This window comes from Anomaloglossus baeobatrachus, chromosome 9 (genome assembly GCF_048569485.1).
Source record: "Anomaloglossus baeobatrachus isolate aAnoBae1 chromosome 9, aAnoBae1.hap1, whole genome shotgun sequence".
In the NCBI taxonomy this organism is placed as follows: Eukaryota; Metazoa; Chordata; class Amphibia; order Anura; family Aromobatidae; genus Anomaloglossus; species Anomaloglossus baeobatrachus.
Window position 1 is genome coordinate 205,359,794 of NC_134361.1, and position 16,574 is coordinate 205,376,367.

The window sequence follows — 16,574 nt, forward strand, 5'->3', positions numbered from 1 at the left end:
CTTCCTGTCTTCCTGTCTTCCTGTCTTCCTGTCTTCCTGTCTTCCTGTCTTCCTGTCTTCCTGTCTTCCTGTCTTCCGTCTTCCTGTCTTCCGTCTTCCTGTCTTCCGTCTTCCTGTCTTCCGTCTTCCTGTCTTCCGTCTTCCTGTCTTCCGTCTTCCTGTCTTCCGTCTTCCTGTCTTCCGTCTTCCTGTCTTCCGTCTTCCTGTCTTCCGTCTTCCTGTCTTCCGTCTTCCTGTCTTCCGTCTTCCTGTCTTCCGTCTTCCTGTCTTCCGTCTTCCTGTCTTCAGTCTTCCTGTCTTCAGTCTTCCTGTCTTCAGTCTTCCTGTCTTCAGTCTTCCTGTCTTCAGTCTTCCTGTCTTCAGTCTTCCTGTCTTCAGTCTTCCTGTCTTCAGTCTTCCTGTCTTCCTGTCTTCCGTCTTCCTGTCTTCCGTCTTCCTGTCTTCCGTCTTCCTGTCTTCCGTCTTCCTTTTTTCTTCCTGTCTTCCTGTCTTCCTGTCTTCCGTCTTCCTGTCTTCCGTCTTCCTGTCTTCCGTCTTCCTGTCTTCCGTCTTCCTGTCTTCCGTCTTCCTTTTTTCTTCCTGTCTTCCTGTCTTCCGTCTTCCTGTCTTCCGTCTTCCTGTCTTCAGTCTTCCTGTCTTCAGTCTTCCTGTCTTCCGTCTTCCTGTCTTCCGTCTTCCTGTCTTCCGTCTTCCTGTCTTCCGTCTTCCTGTCTTCCGTCTTCCTGTCTTCCGTCTTCCTTTTTTCTTCCTGTCTTCCTTTCTTCCTGTCTTCCTGTCTTCCGTCTTCCTGTCTTCCGTCTTCCTGTCTTCCGTCTTCCTGTCTTCCGTCTTCCTGTCTTCCGTCTTCCTGTCTTCCGTCTTCCTGTCTTCCGTCTTCCTGTCTTCCGTCTTCCTGTCTTCCGTCTTCCTGTCTTCCGTCTTCCTGTCTTCCGTCTTCCTGTCTTCCGTCTTCCTTTTTTCTTCCTGTCTTCCTGTCTTCCGTCTTCCTTTTTTCCGTCTTCCTTTTTTCTTCCTGTCTTCCTGTCTTCCGTCTTCCTGTCTTCCTTTTTTCTTCCTGTCTTCCTTTTTTCTTCCTGTCTTCCTTTTTTCTTCCTGTCTTCCTGTCTTCCTTTTTTCTTCCTGTCTTCCTTTTTTCTTCCTGTCTTCCTTTTTTCTTCCTGTCTTCCTGTCTTCCTTTTTTCTTTTTTCTTCCTGTCTTCCTTTTTTCTTTTTTCTTCCTGTCTTCCTTTTTTCTTTTTTCTTCCTGTCTTCCTTTTTTCTTTTTTCTTCCTGTCTTCCTTTTTTCTTTTTTCTTCCTGTCTTCCTTTTTTCTTTTTTCTTCCTGTCTTCCTTTTTTCTTTTTTCTTCCTGTCTTCCTTTTTTCTTTTTTCTTCCTGTCTTCCTTTTTTCTTTTTGTCTTCTTCCTTTTTTATGTAGCGTAGCGCTTTATATCAGCAACACTGTCCCCATTGGGGCTCACAATCGAAATTCCCTATCTGTATGTCTTTAGAGTGTTTAAGGAATCCCACGTAAACACGTGGCCAACATACAAACTCCTTGCAGATGTTGTCCTTGGTGGGATTTGAACCCAGGACCCCAGCGCTGCAAGACTTCAGTGATAACCACTGAGCCACCACAAGACTGCAGTGGTAACCACTGAGCCACCGTACCGCCCACAATTAAACATGAGCGGATGCCTTTGATCCATGGTCCAGGTTGATGCTCATGGATTATGGGCAGGAGCTGCTTGAATTTTCTTATTCTCCGGGATCCTGCCAGGCTGGAGAACAGGTGACATCAAACGCAGCGTGCACGGCATAGGTGACATCAAACGCAGCGTGCACGGCATAGGTGACATCAAACGCAGCGTGCACTGCATAGGTGACATTAATCGCGGCATCAGATAACCTCGGAAGCTCAGGAAATTTTCGCAGCTCTTGTGCACAGATAGCGAGAACGGATTATGGAAGTACAAGGCGATCTGCTCATTTGTACTTTGATATCAGTGGGGGGTCTGGTACATGGCACCCCCAATGCTCAGCTGTTTGCCCCTGAGGCCATCTGTCTACAGTGCACCCACAGCTCCAAACACTAGTGATCGTTTCTCTTGGAACTTTTGGAATGACTTGACCACCGGACATTACCAATTTCCTTGTCACTGAGGCAATCTGATATTGTCCATTCTTGGGTGACATTCTTGGGGAAAGAGGAATGGAAATGTCCAGTGGTCAGTTGAGGCCCGGGCTGCACAGCGACAGTAAGATCCGAATTGGACATCACACGTAATATTGCAACCCACACCTACAGCAAAATATGTAGTTGTTTGCACCAATTGCATGATCTACATGTATTAATATGAAGTTGGCGGCAAATTGAAGCTGCTTTTCTACTCCCGGCAATGAGCAGATTAGTGGTGGTTCCCATCTGACGTTGTCACATTTGTACACTCGCAGGGGGAGGGTGGGTCATACATAATCGGGTCAATGAGCCCTCCTGCCTGCTCTATTAATGACTTGGAAGAAATGATGCCATAAACCCAGCAAGATTAATGAATCCTCCACACGTGGCGTAACAAAGGCTGCTGTTCTCCGTCTCATTTCCAGATCTCCAGACTAGAACAGACGTGGATTGCCTTGAGACAGAGACACACGGAGGGAGCCATATTGTACGAGAAGAAACTGAAGCCCTTCCTCAAAAGCATGAATGAAGGCAAAGGTAACTAACCCAAAGACCACTTTACTCCCTCGGCTCGCTTTGCACTTTTCGACTCGATATATTTCCGGAGTTGAAAATCCGTATCGGCAAAAGTGCTCAGGGTCAACACCTCATATCCTTGGTGGACTGGGACAACACAGGGTTAATAGCGGTATAAGGAATTAGTGACCATCCATCTTGCCACTGAAAAGTGGTTGCACATTCCTCGTGTGTAGCCAACCTACCTTGCATCGGGTCATGTGAAGAACATGTCCACAACTGGGAACAGTTTTCATTTTATTGTGAAGCAAACCACAAATAGGACAAAATAACTGAAAACGTCAGTGTGCATAACTATTCACCCCCCTATAGTCAGTACTTTGTAGAGCCTCCAATTATAGCTGCAAGTCGCTTTGGAGAAGTCTCTGAGATTTCCACGTCTTGCCACTGGGATTTTTGCCCGTTCCTCAAAGCAAAACTGCTCCAGCTCCTCCATATTAGATGTTTCTTCTAAACAGCGATCTTCACGTCTGACCACAGATTTTCCATTAGATTAAGGTCTGGGCTGTTGCTCGGCCGCTCCAATACATTTACATGTTTCCCTTTACACCACTCAAGTGTTGCTTTAGCAGTAACTTTGGGTCATTGTCTTGTTGGATGATGAAAACTCCATCAAATTCTCAAATCACTGACAAATAGATTTTACTCAAGAATATCCCTGTATTTTGCACCATCCATCTTCACCTCTAACCATTTTCCCTGTCCCTGCTGCTGAAAAACATTCCCACAGCATAATGCTGCCACCACCACGTTTCACTGTGGGGATGGTGTTCTTGGGAAGATGAGCTGTTAGTTTGGTTTCAGACATAGCGTTTACCTTGGTGGCCAAAAACTTCATTTTTTGGTCTCATCTGATCCCAGAACTTTCCCCCATACGTTTGGGGAGTCTCCCACATGTCTTTTGACAAAATCAAAACAAGCCTTCCAATTTTTGGCTGTAAGTAAATTCTTTGTTTTCTGTCCACTCTTCCAGAAAGGCCAGCTCTATGGAGTGTACGACTTATTGTAGTCGCATGTACATATCCACAAGTCTGTGCTTGGGAACCCTGCAGCTGCTTCAGTTACCTTTTGGTCTCTGTGCTGCCTCTCTGATTAATGCCCTCCTTTTCTGGGCTGAGAGTTTTGGTGGGCAGTCCTCTTGCAGGTTTGTTGTTCTTTCCATTTGATGATGATAGATTTGATATGATGCCCAGGGGAATTCTCCGAGATTAAGGTATTTTTTTAGAACCCAATCCTGACTTGCACTTCTTACCACTTTGTCCCTGACTTGTCTGGAGACCTCCTTGGTCTTCATGGTGTTGTCTGGAGACCTCCTTGGTCTTCAAGGTGTTGTCTGGAGACCTCCTTGGTCTTCACGGTGTTGTCTGGAGACCTCCTTGGTCTTCACGGTGTTGTCTGGAGACCTCCTTGGTCTTCACGGTGTTGTCTGGAGACCTCCTTGGTCTTCACGGTGTTGTCTGGAGACCTCCTTGGTCTTCACGGTGTTGTCTGGAGACCTCCTTGGTCTTCACGGTGTTGTCTGGAGACCTCCTTGGTCTTCACGGTGTTGTCTGGAGACCTCCTTGGTCTTCACGGTGTTGTCTGGAGACCTCCTTGGTCTTCACGGTGTTGTCTGGAGACCTCCTTGGTCTTCACGGTGTTGTCTGGAGACCTCCTTGGTCTTCAAGGTGTTGTCTGGAGACCTCCTTGGTCTTCAAGGTGTTGTCTGGAGACCTCCTTGGTCTTCACGGTGTTGTCTGGAGACCTCCTTGGTCTTCACGGTGTTGTCTGGAGACCTCCTTGGTCTTCACGGTGTTGTCTGGAGACCTCCTTGGTCTTCACGGTGTTGTCTGGAGACCTCCTTGGTCTTCACGGTGTTGTCTGGAGACCTCCTTGGTCTTCACGGTGTTGTCTGGAGACCTCCTTGGTCTTCCTCGTGTTGTCTGGAGACCTCCTTGGTCTTCCTCGTGTTGTCTGGAGACCTCCTTGGTCTTCCTCGTGTTGTCTGGAGACCTCCTTGGTCTTGACTGTGTTGTCTGGAGACCTCCGTGGTCCTCACGGTGTTGTCTGGAGACCTCCGTGGTCTTCACGGTGTTGTCTGGAGACCTCCGTGGTCTTCACGGTGTTGCCGCCTCTGTGGCCTTTCAGAAAAGTGTGTGTGTGTGTGTGTATATAAACTGACCGACCACAGGACACTTTGCTCACAGATGGACTTCCTTTCACGAAGCATGTGACTTATGAAGGGAATTGCTTGCACCAGAAATGTTTAGGGGCTTCGTACCAAAAGGGGTGACTACATATGCTCATAGCAATTTTTTTTTTTATCCCATATATTTAATTTTTGCTTATTTTTCTCAATTCTCTTCCAACTTACACTATTTAGAGCTGAAGCACAAATCGTATTACAAAAATATTTAAACACAGGTTGTGAAGTTACAAAATAGGTAAAAAAACAAATGGGGTGAATACTTTCGCAAGGCACTGTATAGCACTTAATGTTTAAAATTCTGCCACTTTGAGAGGGGGGGCGCTCACTATATAAGCTTTCATTTTGGACATAAGGTGTTCTCCTTAGCCTTTTATAGACCGGTCAGAGGGAGTGAATTTTTATGCACTAGTCGATCCTCCTCTAATAAATCAATTTATATATTTTTTGTCTCTAATATTCCAGATTATTAAAGGTTATAACATTTTTTTTATATTTTTTTTTTTTTTCATCTGTGCAGAGAGTCTACCACTGAGCAACACCACGTTCCCCCATATCCTCCCTCTCATCACCCTGTTGGAGAGAGACTCCCCTCTTCTGGATGGCGGAGAGCCGTGGGACAGCATTGACACTGGAGTAGAAGTGGTTATGTCTCATCTAGAAGCGGCCCGGATGGTGGCACATCATGGGGGACTCTACCGCACCAATGCCGAGATGAGGCTACAAGGTGAGAATCGAATTCTGGTAGGACTGACAACAACATGGCCGTTGGCCGCCGTTTCTACAGCTCCGACAAAGGGTTTCATACCACGTTTCCAGATCCCAGTATCTTCCTTCTAGGAAAATTGGGTGAGCTACAATGGAATCCATATTGGTTGTCACCGAGGACCACCTCTTGTGAAGACCACCATGACAGATTTCGGTTCCACCATATACTATATAGTTCATGTGCTCCAATCCAAAATTTTCAACAGGGCCCCCGACTATCACGACTCTTTACTATTAGTTTTCACATATGGGCCAATAAATCCCGGAACCAAATGCAACTGCAGCTCTAGCCCCCCTATCGTTATGGCCCTACTGACCATCTTTAAGACCACCACCATTCTGGGTCGGTATATCTAATTGGGGTGGATACATAGCTGATTTCCCTTTTGGATTTTTGGCTGTGGACTTGCAATTAGTGGCATTCTTTCTCGGATTTTATTAAATTTCATTTGCTATGGAGACAAATTCTCTGCAGAAATTGTGCAGCGACGCGCGTTTCGCCACAGATTTCACCCATTGCAATGCAAAGAGTGAAATGTGTGCAGTATACATACATTTTTCGGACTGCCCGTCTGATTTTTTTTTCCCTTGCACTTTTCAGGCTTCCACCCTAGATCAGATCTGATGGAGGTTTCCAGCACCGAATTCCAGATGCGGATGCTTTGGGGCAATCGGGGAGCAGCCGGGACCCAAGCCGAGAGATACGACAAGTTTGACAAAGTTCTCACCGCCCTCTCGCACAAACTGGAACCGTCGGTGCGCTTCAGTGAATTATAACAGAGAACTCAGTGATACGGACTGGAAAACAAAGGGATGAAATCTGTCCGAAGCAACGAATCAAAGACTTCATCCGGAGGAAATATAGCACTTTTTAATTACTTGGGGGGGAGGGGAGCATTGCTATATGGCACCACAGTGCATGCTGGTTCTTGGGACATGGAATGGGTTAATTTCCAATGGAAAAGACAGCTTTATATAGGCTTATTAATTTACAGGTGGCTTTTATATGACCCCAACAATACGAAATCACATTTACCGGCCACGTCCAAATGTGCGGAGAATATATTCACTGACACATGGACGTCAGAACGGCAGCCATACTAGTCAGCGACTGGTTATGAAGGACCATATCGCCATCTAGTGGTTGTGATTTCATCCAAAATCATACCGTAAAGCACACGTTCCCATTTACCGCAATAACATTGGCCATTACGATCATTAAACCATTGAGTGGTAGAAATATAATTTTATAGAACTGGAATAATTTTACTGTATATTTTCAACGTATAGGAAAAGGTTATTAATGATCAGTTGCTATACTGCCCCCTATGTGACACATTGGATTACAGTGTAATTAATTTGCAAGAGGGCATTATATTTTTATAGAAATCCTAACATTAAAACGACCGACCGGATTCCATAAAGGGAGGATCCACAGCAAATATTGAGTTAATCCGTCTACAATATTGGCAATAATAACCTTATCCACCGCACTGAAGGGAGGATTGCTCGGAGGGTCGTGCTACCTTTTTATATTCTGAAATAAATAAGTGATTGGACCAATTAGGCTGGCAAACCCAAATTTGACCAATTTTCATTCTCTATAGGTGTTTTTATTATTCCCCGTATAGCGCTTTACGTAACGGTAACGGTAAGGGTAATCCTGGATAAGGAATTGGTGCTCCAAAAATCCATTATGGTGGAACTTTGTTGAGACCCCTGGGCCGTTTCCTATAGGAGCTAGATTAAGGGTAAGGATAATCCTGGAAGGAATTGGTGCTCCAAAAATCCATTATGGTGCAACCTTGTTGAGGCCACTGGGCTGCTTCCCCATAGGAGCTAGATTAAGGGTAAGGATAATCCTGGAAGGAGTTGGTGCTCCAAAAATCCATTATGGTGCAACCTTGTTGAGGCCACTGGGCTGCTTCCCCATAGGAGCTAGATTAAGGGTAAGGATAATCCTGGAAGGAGTTGGTGCTCCAAAAATCCATTATGGTGCAACCTTGTTGAGGCCACTGGGCCGTTTCCCATAGGAGCTAGATTAAGGGTAAGGATAATCCTGGAAGGAATTGGTGCTTTAAAAATCCATTATGGTGCAACCTTGAGGCCACTGGGCCGTTTCCCATAGGAGCTAGATTAAGGGTAAGGATAATCCTGGAAGGAATTGGTGCTTCAAAAATCCATTATGGTGGTACTTTGTTGAGACCTCTGGGCTGCTTCCCATAGGAGCTAGATTAAGGGTAAGGATAATCCTGGATAAGGAATTGGTGCTCCAAAAATCCATTATGGTGGGACTTTGTTGAGACCTCTGGGCTGCTTCCCATAGGAGCTAGATTAAGGGTAAGGATAATCCTGGGTAAGGAATTGGTGCGCCAAAAATCCATTATGGTGGAATTTTGTTGACACCACTGGGCCTCAAAACAAACTCCAAAAAAGATATGCCATATCAAACACCCATTTTTTATTTTACTTTTTTTAACGCAAAGGGGCTTTAGGACCCCCTCCGGCACCATCGCAGTTTTCACACATTCTGGGTTTCCGGATGAGACTATGGGGGGGGGATAGTAGAGTCTTTGCACAAATGTAGGTAGAACTACAATGTGTCATTTCAATATCGTCCTGAGAAAGCGTTGAAGACTTCTAGTTTTCTTCTTCCACCACCGCGGACATACGGACTGTATAAGGACTATTAGGGGCGTCTGGCGCGGACGTCACTTACAGGACGATGAATGTGTATAGAGGAGCAATTTTCCCATGTAAATAATCCCAGTATGTAAATATCGGTCCGTCTGTGCTGTACAGAAACCTCACCTCATCTCATTGTACAGAACCATTCGCTACTGATTTCAAGTCATTTGTAAATAAATGTATTGATGTAAAAAAAAGTTGTCCGTGGATGTGATTGGGAGTTGCTATTAGTGTGGGTAATACGGTTGAGTGTTCACAGCAGCACAGAGCATTTCAGCAGGACGTCACACTAGAAATGGGGAGCCAGTGTTCTCTGTACTGTTAAAGAATGGAATTATTTTAAAGGGAATCTGTCACCAGGTTTTTGCTCCCCCATCTGAGAGCAGCATGATGTAGGGGCAGAGATCCTGATTCCAGCGATGTCACTGAGCTGTGTGCCATCATTTTGATAAAATCCATGCTTTCTCTGCTGCAGATCTAGAGCTCATGAATATGCTGGACTACCTGGCAGCAGGCCAAGTAGTCCTGTAATGATGATCTACTGCTGATTAACAGTATTTTTTATCAAAACTACACTGAGCAGCCCAGTAAGTGACACATCCCTGGAATCAGGGTCTCAGTTTATACATTATGGTGCTCTCAGATTAGGTGGCAAAAACCTGGTGACAGATTCCCTTTAATGCACTTGATTTTGGCTTCTATTCCAGTCCTACTAAATCTGCAAAAGAAAAAAAAAAAAAAGAAAAATGGCAGCAATCCGTAAATGCTTTTGATTACAAGGGCAATTCCCATGTGTTTTCTTTGTCGCTGCATTGGGAGACCCAGACAATTGGGTGTATAGCTTCTGCCTCCGGAGGCCACACAAAGTATTACACTTAAAAGTGTAAACCCCTCCCCTCTGCCTATACACCCCCCCGTGCATCACGGGCTCCTCAGTTTTTATGCTTTGTGCGAAGGAGGCACACATGCACGCAAGCTCCACAATTTAGTCAGCAGCAGCTGCTGACTATATCGGATGGAAGAAAAGAGGGCCCATAACAGGGCCCCCAGCATGCTCCCTTCTCACCCCACTCTGGTCGGCGGTGCTGTTAAGGTTGAGGTACCCATTGCGGGTACATAGGCAGGAGCCACATGCTGTTTTCCTTCCCCATCCCTTAAGGGCTCTGGGTGAAGTGGGATCCTAACCGGTCTCCAGGCACTGGGACCGTGCTCCCTCCACAGCCCCTGGGGGAATCTGCTGGACAGGAGCCGGGTATCGTCAGGGACAGGCAGCTGCTCTGAGGTACTCTGTGTCCCCTTGGGGACGGCGCATAGAGCGCCTGTGTTATACACGCTGCAGCAGCTGCTGGGTGTGTTAGTGCGCCGGGACTACCGCGCTGACCGCGCTTGTTTGCCGGCCGCGCTTGTAACTTTACTCCCCGGCTTTTGCGGCCTAGTACCGCATATTCCCGCCCCCGGGCCTGCCAGTCAGGGGAAGGGCGGGACGCTGCACTGGACGTCAGCGCTGAGGGCTGGAGCAAACTTTGTATCCTCCTCCCCCCTCACTGAGCACCGTGGGGCACCAGATTCCCGCACTTTCTAAAGGCACGCCCACGGCCCCCTCCTCCCCACAGAACGCTGGCAGCCATTCCTGTCAGCACTTCTGACGCTGGAGAGGAGAGACACAGCTTTAGGAGGCCCAGGCAGGGAATCTGGTGGTCACACAACCGCTGCGGGCGGTCGGTAAGCCGCACCTGTTACTAGGTGCTGGCCCCCCTGGGTGCCGAAGTGTATATTTATATGCTTATAATCTATACATTTACTTTGTACGGCCGCACTGCTTGTTTTTGACTATATACCCTCCCTGATTGTACTCAGAGGAGACAGCATGTCGTCCGCAAAACGCAAGGGTGCCAAGGCACAGGCTTACTTTGCAACCTGTACCTCATGTGCGGCTATGCTACCTGCAGGTTCCACCTACCCTCATTGTGTGCAATGCTCGGCCCCGGTGACACTCACTCAGCAGGAGCCTCAGCCACTGGTGGGACCATCGGCCCAGTTGGAACCACCTGCTGCTACTGTCCAGGTGACAGGGACAGAGTTTGCAGTATTTGCTGACAAACTTTCTGAGTCTATGGATAGATGGTCTGCTAAGATACTAGAAGGTTTGCAGTCCAGACTGGTAACACAGGCCCCGGGCACAGTTGAATCATTGACCCCAGGCCCCCCTCGGTTGGAGCAGCAAAGTGCTCCTGGGGCGACTCATAGGTCCCACGGTGAGGACTCCGACACGGACCGCAGTCCCAGACCGGCTAAGCGGGCTCGCTGGGAGCTTCCCTCGACTTCATCTCACTGTTCAGGGTCTCACCATGAGGACTCTCTGTATGATGAAGCGGATGGGGCAGATCAGGACTCTGATCCTGACGCCGCTCTCAACCTTGATACACCTGATGGTGACGCCATAGTGAATGACCTTATAGCATCCATCAATCAGGTGTTAGAACTTTCTCCTCCACCTCTTCCGATTGAGGAGCCAGTTTCTCAGCAGGAGAAATTCCGCTTTAGGTTTCCCAAACGTACACGGAGTGCGTTTCTTGATCACTCCGACTTCAGGGATACAGTCGAGAAACACCGAGCCTTTCCGGATAAGCGCTTTACTAAGCGCCTTAATGACACACGTTACCTCTTCCCCCCCTGACGTAGTCAAGGGTTGGGCTCAGTGTCCCAAGGTGGATCCTCCAGTCTCTAGACTGGCGGCTAGATCCATAGTTGCAGTGGAAGATGGTGCATCTCTCAAGGATGCCACTGACAGGCAGATAGAGCTCTGGATGAAATCCATCTATGAAGCTATAGGCGCGTCCTTTGCTCCGGCATTCGCAGCCGTCTGGGCACTCCAGGCTATCTCAGCTTGTCAGTCTGAGATTAATGCAGTCACACGTGCCTCTACTCCGCAGGTTGTGTCCTTAACCTCTCAGGCGTCGGCGTTTGCGTCCTACGCCATGAATGCTGTCCTGGACTCTGCGAGCCGTACGGCGGTAGCTTCCGCCAATTCAGTGGCAGTCCGCAGGGCCATGTGGCTACGTGAATGGAAGGCAGACTCTGCTTCCAAAAAGTTCTTAACCGGTTTGCCATTTTCTGGCGACCGCCTGTTTGGCGAGCGATTGGATGAAATCATTAAACAATCCAAGGGAAAGGACTCGTCCTTACCCCAGTCCAAACCAAACAGACCTCAACAACGGAAGGTACAATCGAGGTTTCGGTCCTTTCGGCCCTCAGCCAGGTCTCAATTCTCCTCGTCCAACAGGCCACAGAAAGGTCAGAGGAACTCTGATTCATGGCGGTCTAAGTCACGTCCTAAAAAGACCGCCGGAGGAACCGCTCCCAAAGCGGCCTCCTCATGACTTTCGGCCTCCCCAAACCGCATCCTCGGTCGGTGGCAGGCTCTCCCGCTTTTGCGACGCCTGGTTGCCACATGTCCAAGACCGATGGGTGAGAGACATTCTGTCTCACGGTTACAGGATAGAGTTCAGCTCTCGTCCTCCGACTCGTTTCTTCAGAACATCTCCGCCCCCCGAGCGAGCCGATGCTCTTCTTCAGGCGGTGAGCACTCTGAAGGCAGAAGGAGTGGTGATCCCGGTTCCCCTTCAGCAACGGGGTCACGGTTTTTACTCCAACTTGTTTGTGGTACCAAAAAAGGACGGATCTTTCCGTCCCGTTCTGGACCTCAAACTGCTCAACAGACACGTGAAAACCAGGCGGTTCCGGATGGAATCCCTCCGCTCCGTCATCGCCTCGATGTCCCAAGGAGACTTCCTAGCATCAATCGACATCAGGGATGCTTATCTCCATGTGCCGATTGCACCAGAGCATCAGCGCTTCCTGCGTTTCGCCATTGGGGACGAACATCTTCAGTTCGTGGCACTGCCTTTCGGCCTGGCGACAGCCCCACGGGTATTCACCAAGGTCATGGCAACAGTGGTAGCAGTCCTACACTCTCAGGGACACTCTGTGATCCCTTACTTAGACGATCTTCTTGTCAAGGCCCCCTCTCGGGTGGCATGCCAACACAGCCTGAACATTGCTCTGGAAACTCTCCAGAGATTCGGGTGGATAATCAATTTCCCAAAGTCAACATTGACACCGACTCAATCGCTGACATATCTCGGGATGGAGTTTCATACTCTCTCAGCGATAGTGAAACTTCCGCTGGACAAACAGCGTTCACTACGGACAGGGGTGCAATCTCTCCTTCGAGACCAGTCGCACCTCTTGAGGCGCCTCATGCACTTCCTAGGGAAGATGGTGGCAGCAATGGAGGCAGTTCCATTTGCGCAGTTTCATCTGCGTCCACTTCAATGGGACATTCTCCGCAAGTGGGACAGGAAGTCGACGTCCCTCGACAGGAACGTCTCCCTTTCTCGGGCGACCAAGGCCTCCCTTCAGTGGTGGCTTCTTCCCACTTCCTTGTCGAAGGGGAAATCATTCCTGCCCCCATCCTGGGCTGTGGTCACGACGGACGCGAGTCTGTCAGGGTGGGGAGCGGTCTTCCTCCACCACAGGGCTCAGGGTACCTGGACTCAGCCAGAGTCCTCCCTTCAGATCAATGTTCTGGAGATAAGGGCAGTGTATCTAGCCCTAAAGGCGTTCCAGCCGTGGCTGGAGGGCAGGCAGATCCGAATTCAGTCGGACAACGCCACGGCGGTGGCATACATCAACCACCAAGGCGGCACACGCAGTCGGCAAGCCTTCAAGGAAGTTCGGCGGATTCTGCTGTGGGTGGAAGCCACAGCCTCCACCATCTCCGCAGTTCACATCCCGGGCGTAGAAAACTGGGAAGCAGACTTTCTCAGTCGTCAGGGCATGGACGCAGGGGAATGGTCTCTTCACCCGGACGTGTTTCAAGAGATCTGTTGCCGCTGGGGGAAGCCGGACGTCGACCTCATGGCGTCCCGGCACAACAACAAGGTTCCGGCATTCATGGCACGGTCTCAAGATCACAGAGCTCTGGCGGCAGACGCATTAGTTCAGGATTGGTCGCAGTCTGCCTTATGTATTTCCTCCTCTGGCACTGCTGCCCAGAGTGTTACGCAAGATCAGGTCCAACTGCCGCCGTGCCATCCTCATCGCCCCAGACTGGCCGAGGAGGTCGTGGTACCCGGATCTGTGGCATCTCACGGTGGGTCAACCGTGGGCACTACCAGACCGACCAGACTTGCTGTCTCAAGGGCCATTTTTCCATCTGAATTCTGCAGCCCTCAACCTGACTGTGTGGCCATTGAGTCCTGGATCCTAGTGTCTTCAGGGTTATCTCAAGAGGTCATTGCCACTATGAGACAGGCCAGGAAACCAACGTCCGCCAAGATCTACCACAGGACGTGGAGGATCTTCTTATCCTGGTGCTCTGATGAGGGTTTTACTCCCTGGCCATTTGCCTTACCCACTTTTCTGTCCTTCCTTCAATCCGGAATGGAAAAGGGGTTGTCGCTCGGCTCTCTTAAGGGACAAGTCTCGGCGCTCTCGGTGTTTTTTCAAAAGCGTCTAGCCAGGCTTCCGCAGGTACGCACGTTCCTGCAGGGGGTTTGCCACATAGTCCCTCCTTACAAGCGTCCGCTAGAACCCTGGGATCTGAACAGGGTGCTAACGGCTCTTCAGAAACCACCTTTCGAGCCAATGAGAGATATTTCTCTTTCACGCCTTTCGCAGAAGGTGGTCTTCCTAGTGGCAGTCACATCACTTCGGAGAGTGTCTGAGCTAGCTGCTCTGTCATGCAAAGCCCCCTTCCTGGTGTTTCACCAGGACAAGGTGGTTCTGCGTCCGGTTCCGGAGTTTCTCCCTAAGGTGGTATCCCCTTTTCATCTCAATCAGGATATCTCCTTACCTTCTTTTTGCCCTCATCCAGTTCACCAATGTGAAAAGGATTTGCACTTGTTAGATCTAGTGAGAGCACTCCGGCTCTACATTTCCCGCACGGCGCCCCTGCGCCGCTCGGATGCGCTCTTTGTCCTTGTCGCTGGCCAGCGTAAAGGGTCGCAGGCTTCCAAGTCAACCTTGGCCCGATGGATCAAGGAACCAATTCTTGAAGTTTATCGCTCTTCTGGGCTTCAGGTTCCTTCAGGGCTGAAAGCCCATTCTACCAGGGCCGTGGGAGCGTCCTGGGCCTTGCGGCACCAGGCTACGGCTCAGCAGGTGTGTCAGGCGGCTACCTGGTCGAGTCTGCACACTTTCACGAAACACTATCAGGTGCATACCTATGCTTCGGCAGATGCCAGCCTAGGTAGGCGAGTCCTTCAGGCGGCGGTTGCCCACCTGTAGGAATGGGGCCGTTTTACGGCTCTTTTAACGAGGTATTCTTTTACCCACCCAGGGACTGCTTTTGGACGTCCCAATTGTCTGGGTCTCCCAATGGAGCGACAAAGAAGGGAATTTTGTTTACTTACCGTAAATTCCTTTTCTTCTAGCTCCAATTGGGAGACCCAGCACCCGCCCCTGTTCCCTTCGGGCTGTTGTTCTTTTGTGTACACATGTTGTTCATGTTGAACTGTTCTTGGTCATAGTTTCAGTTCTCCGAACATCCTTCGGATTGAATTTACCTTAGACCAATTTATAAGTTTCCTCCTTCCTGCTTTTGCACCAAAACTGAGGAGCCCGTGATGCACGGGGGGGTGTATAGCAGAGGGGAGGGGTTTACACTTTTAAGTGTAATACTTTGTGTGGCCTCCGGAGGCAGAAGCTATACACCCAATTGTCTGGGTCTCCCAATTGGAGCTAGAAGAAAAGGAATTTACGGTAAGTAAACAAAATTCCCTTCTTTTTGTGTTTGTTTTTCCCAATGTCTACTAAAATAATTAAATTGGAGAAATGACTGTTTTTGGTGAGTCACAGATCATTCTTGCTCAATCAAATTAATAGGCCTGTGGGAAAAAAGGGGGTGGGGGGGGCCAGCACAGATGCCATCATTACTTCATGAATGGGTGCACTTTTTTTTTTTTTTACTGTTTAAGGCTTTGTACACACAGTGCATATTTGATCCATTTTTGGGTGCAGTTTTGACACAACTGCAGGCCTATCCTTATGCCAGCCAAGTTAATGAGAATCCTGAAGTGTTGTGTGCACATGTCTTATTTTTCCGCATATTTTGTGGAGAAAATAATCAATTCTTTCAGCTTTTCTGACCATGGTTTTCCACCCCAAATACATGAAAAACGAATTGAAATAACACATGCAAAAAAACACAAAAAACGAGACAACACACTTTTTTTTTTTTTTTTTGCAGGAGATGCAGATTTGGTGCAGAAATTTCTGCAACCAAATGCTGTGTGTACATAGCCTAACGGGTAGGAGAAGCTTTGTATTTTTATTTTTCACTTTTTGCATACAAGAGACCCCAAATGCATGGAAGAAAAAACATACTGAAAACCAGGTAAAAACGCACATTTTTAGATTTATTTATTTATTTATTTTTTTCCTGCCAGGCGATGCAGATTTGGAGCAGAAATTTCTGCATCCAAACACTCGGTGGCATCATTTTTTTCTGACCCAAATTGCATGAAAAACTCATGCAAAAAAACACACCAAGAGGCAAAAACACTTTTTTTTTTTCTCCCAGGCGATGCTGATTTGGTGCAGAAATTTCTGCATCCAAATACTCTGTTCACATAGACTAATGGGTTGGAGAAACTTTAATATTTTGGGGGTACACAAGAAAAAGATGCCACACTGATTGTAAACATGGATGAAAATTATATATAACACATCGATGAGGATAAAAACATTTTCATTTTTTTCATGTATACAGAAATATAACAAAAAAATGTCCGTCTTAATGCGGCCCAGTGCTGTGGTGCACGCGGCCCATAAGGGTGTGGGTACATGGGGTTTACGGAGGAGGTATGAGTGGGTCCTCTAAAAAGAAAAAAAGCATTTTATTTTTTATATTTTTTTTTAATGTGACTGGTCGTTAACCGCATCTGGACATTGTGACAATTTATGGTGGAGGAGATGCAGTTTTAATTTGGTTTTACCACAAGGTCAAATTTGAGTAAACATGATGAAGCTGGCCATGTCCGCCCTCCACAGACCACAGCTGAGGGGATCAGGTCACTGATGATTACAGCTGTGCAGTGTGGAGGGCGGCCATCATGACTAGGACTGTCCAGGCCTTGCACTGGGTGTGAGGGGAGGCAGCTCATGTCTAGGAGCCTCCACCCTGGGGGGGAACAGG

General features: G+C 48.3%; 1 protein-coding gene across 3 annotated transcripts in view; it reads left to right on the forward strand.

Moving 5' to 3' along the window:
- Nucleotides 1-8,571, forward strand: part of SH2D3C (SH2 domain containing 3C) — a 93,103-nt gene extending 84,532 nt beyond the window's left edge. For all 3 annotated transcript variants that reach the window (XM_075324306.1, XM_075324307.1, XM_075324308.1), the window contains 3 exons: nucleotides 2,583-2,694; nucleotides 5,439-5,645; nucleotides 6,288-8,571. In XM_075324306.1, coding sequence (XP_075180421.1) covers nucleotides 2,583-2,694; nucleotides 5,439-5,645; nucleotides 6,288-6,463 — 495 coding nt within the window. In that variant the 3' untranslated portion in view covers nucleotides 6,464-8,571. The remainder of the gene's footprint in view (nucleotides 1-2,582; nucleotides 2,695-5,438; nucleotides 5,646-6,287) is intronic.
- The last annotated feature ends 8,003 nt before the right edge of the window (nucleotides 8,572-16,574 follow it).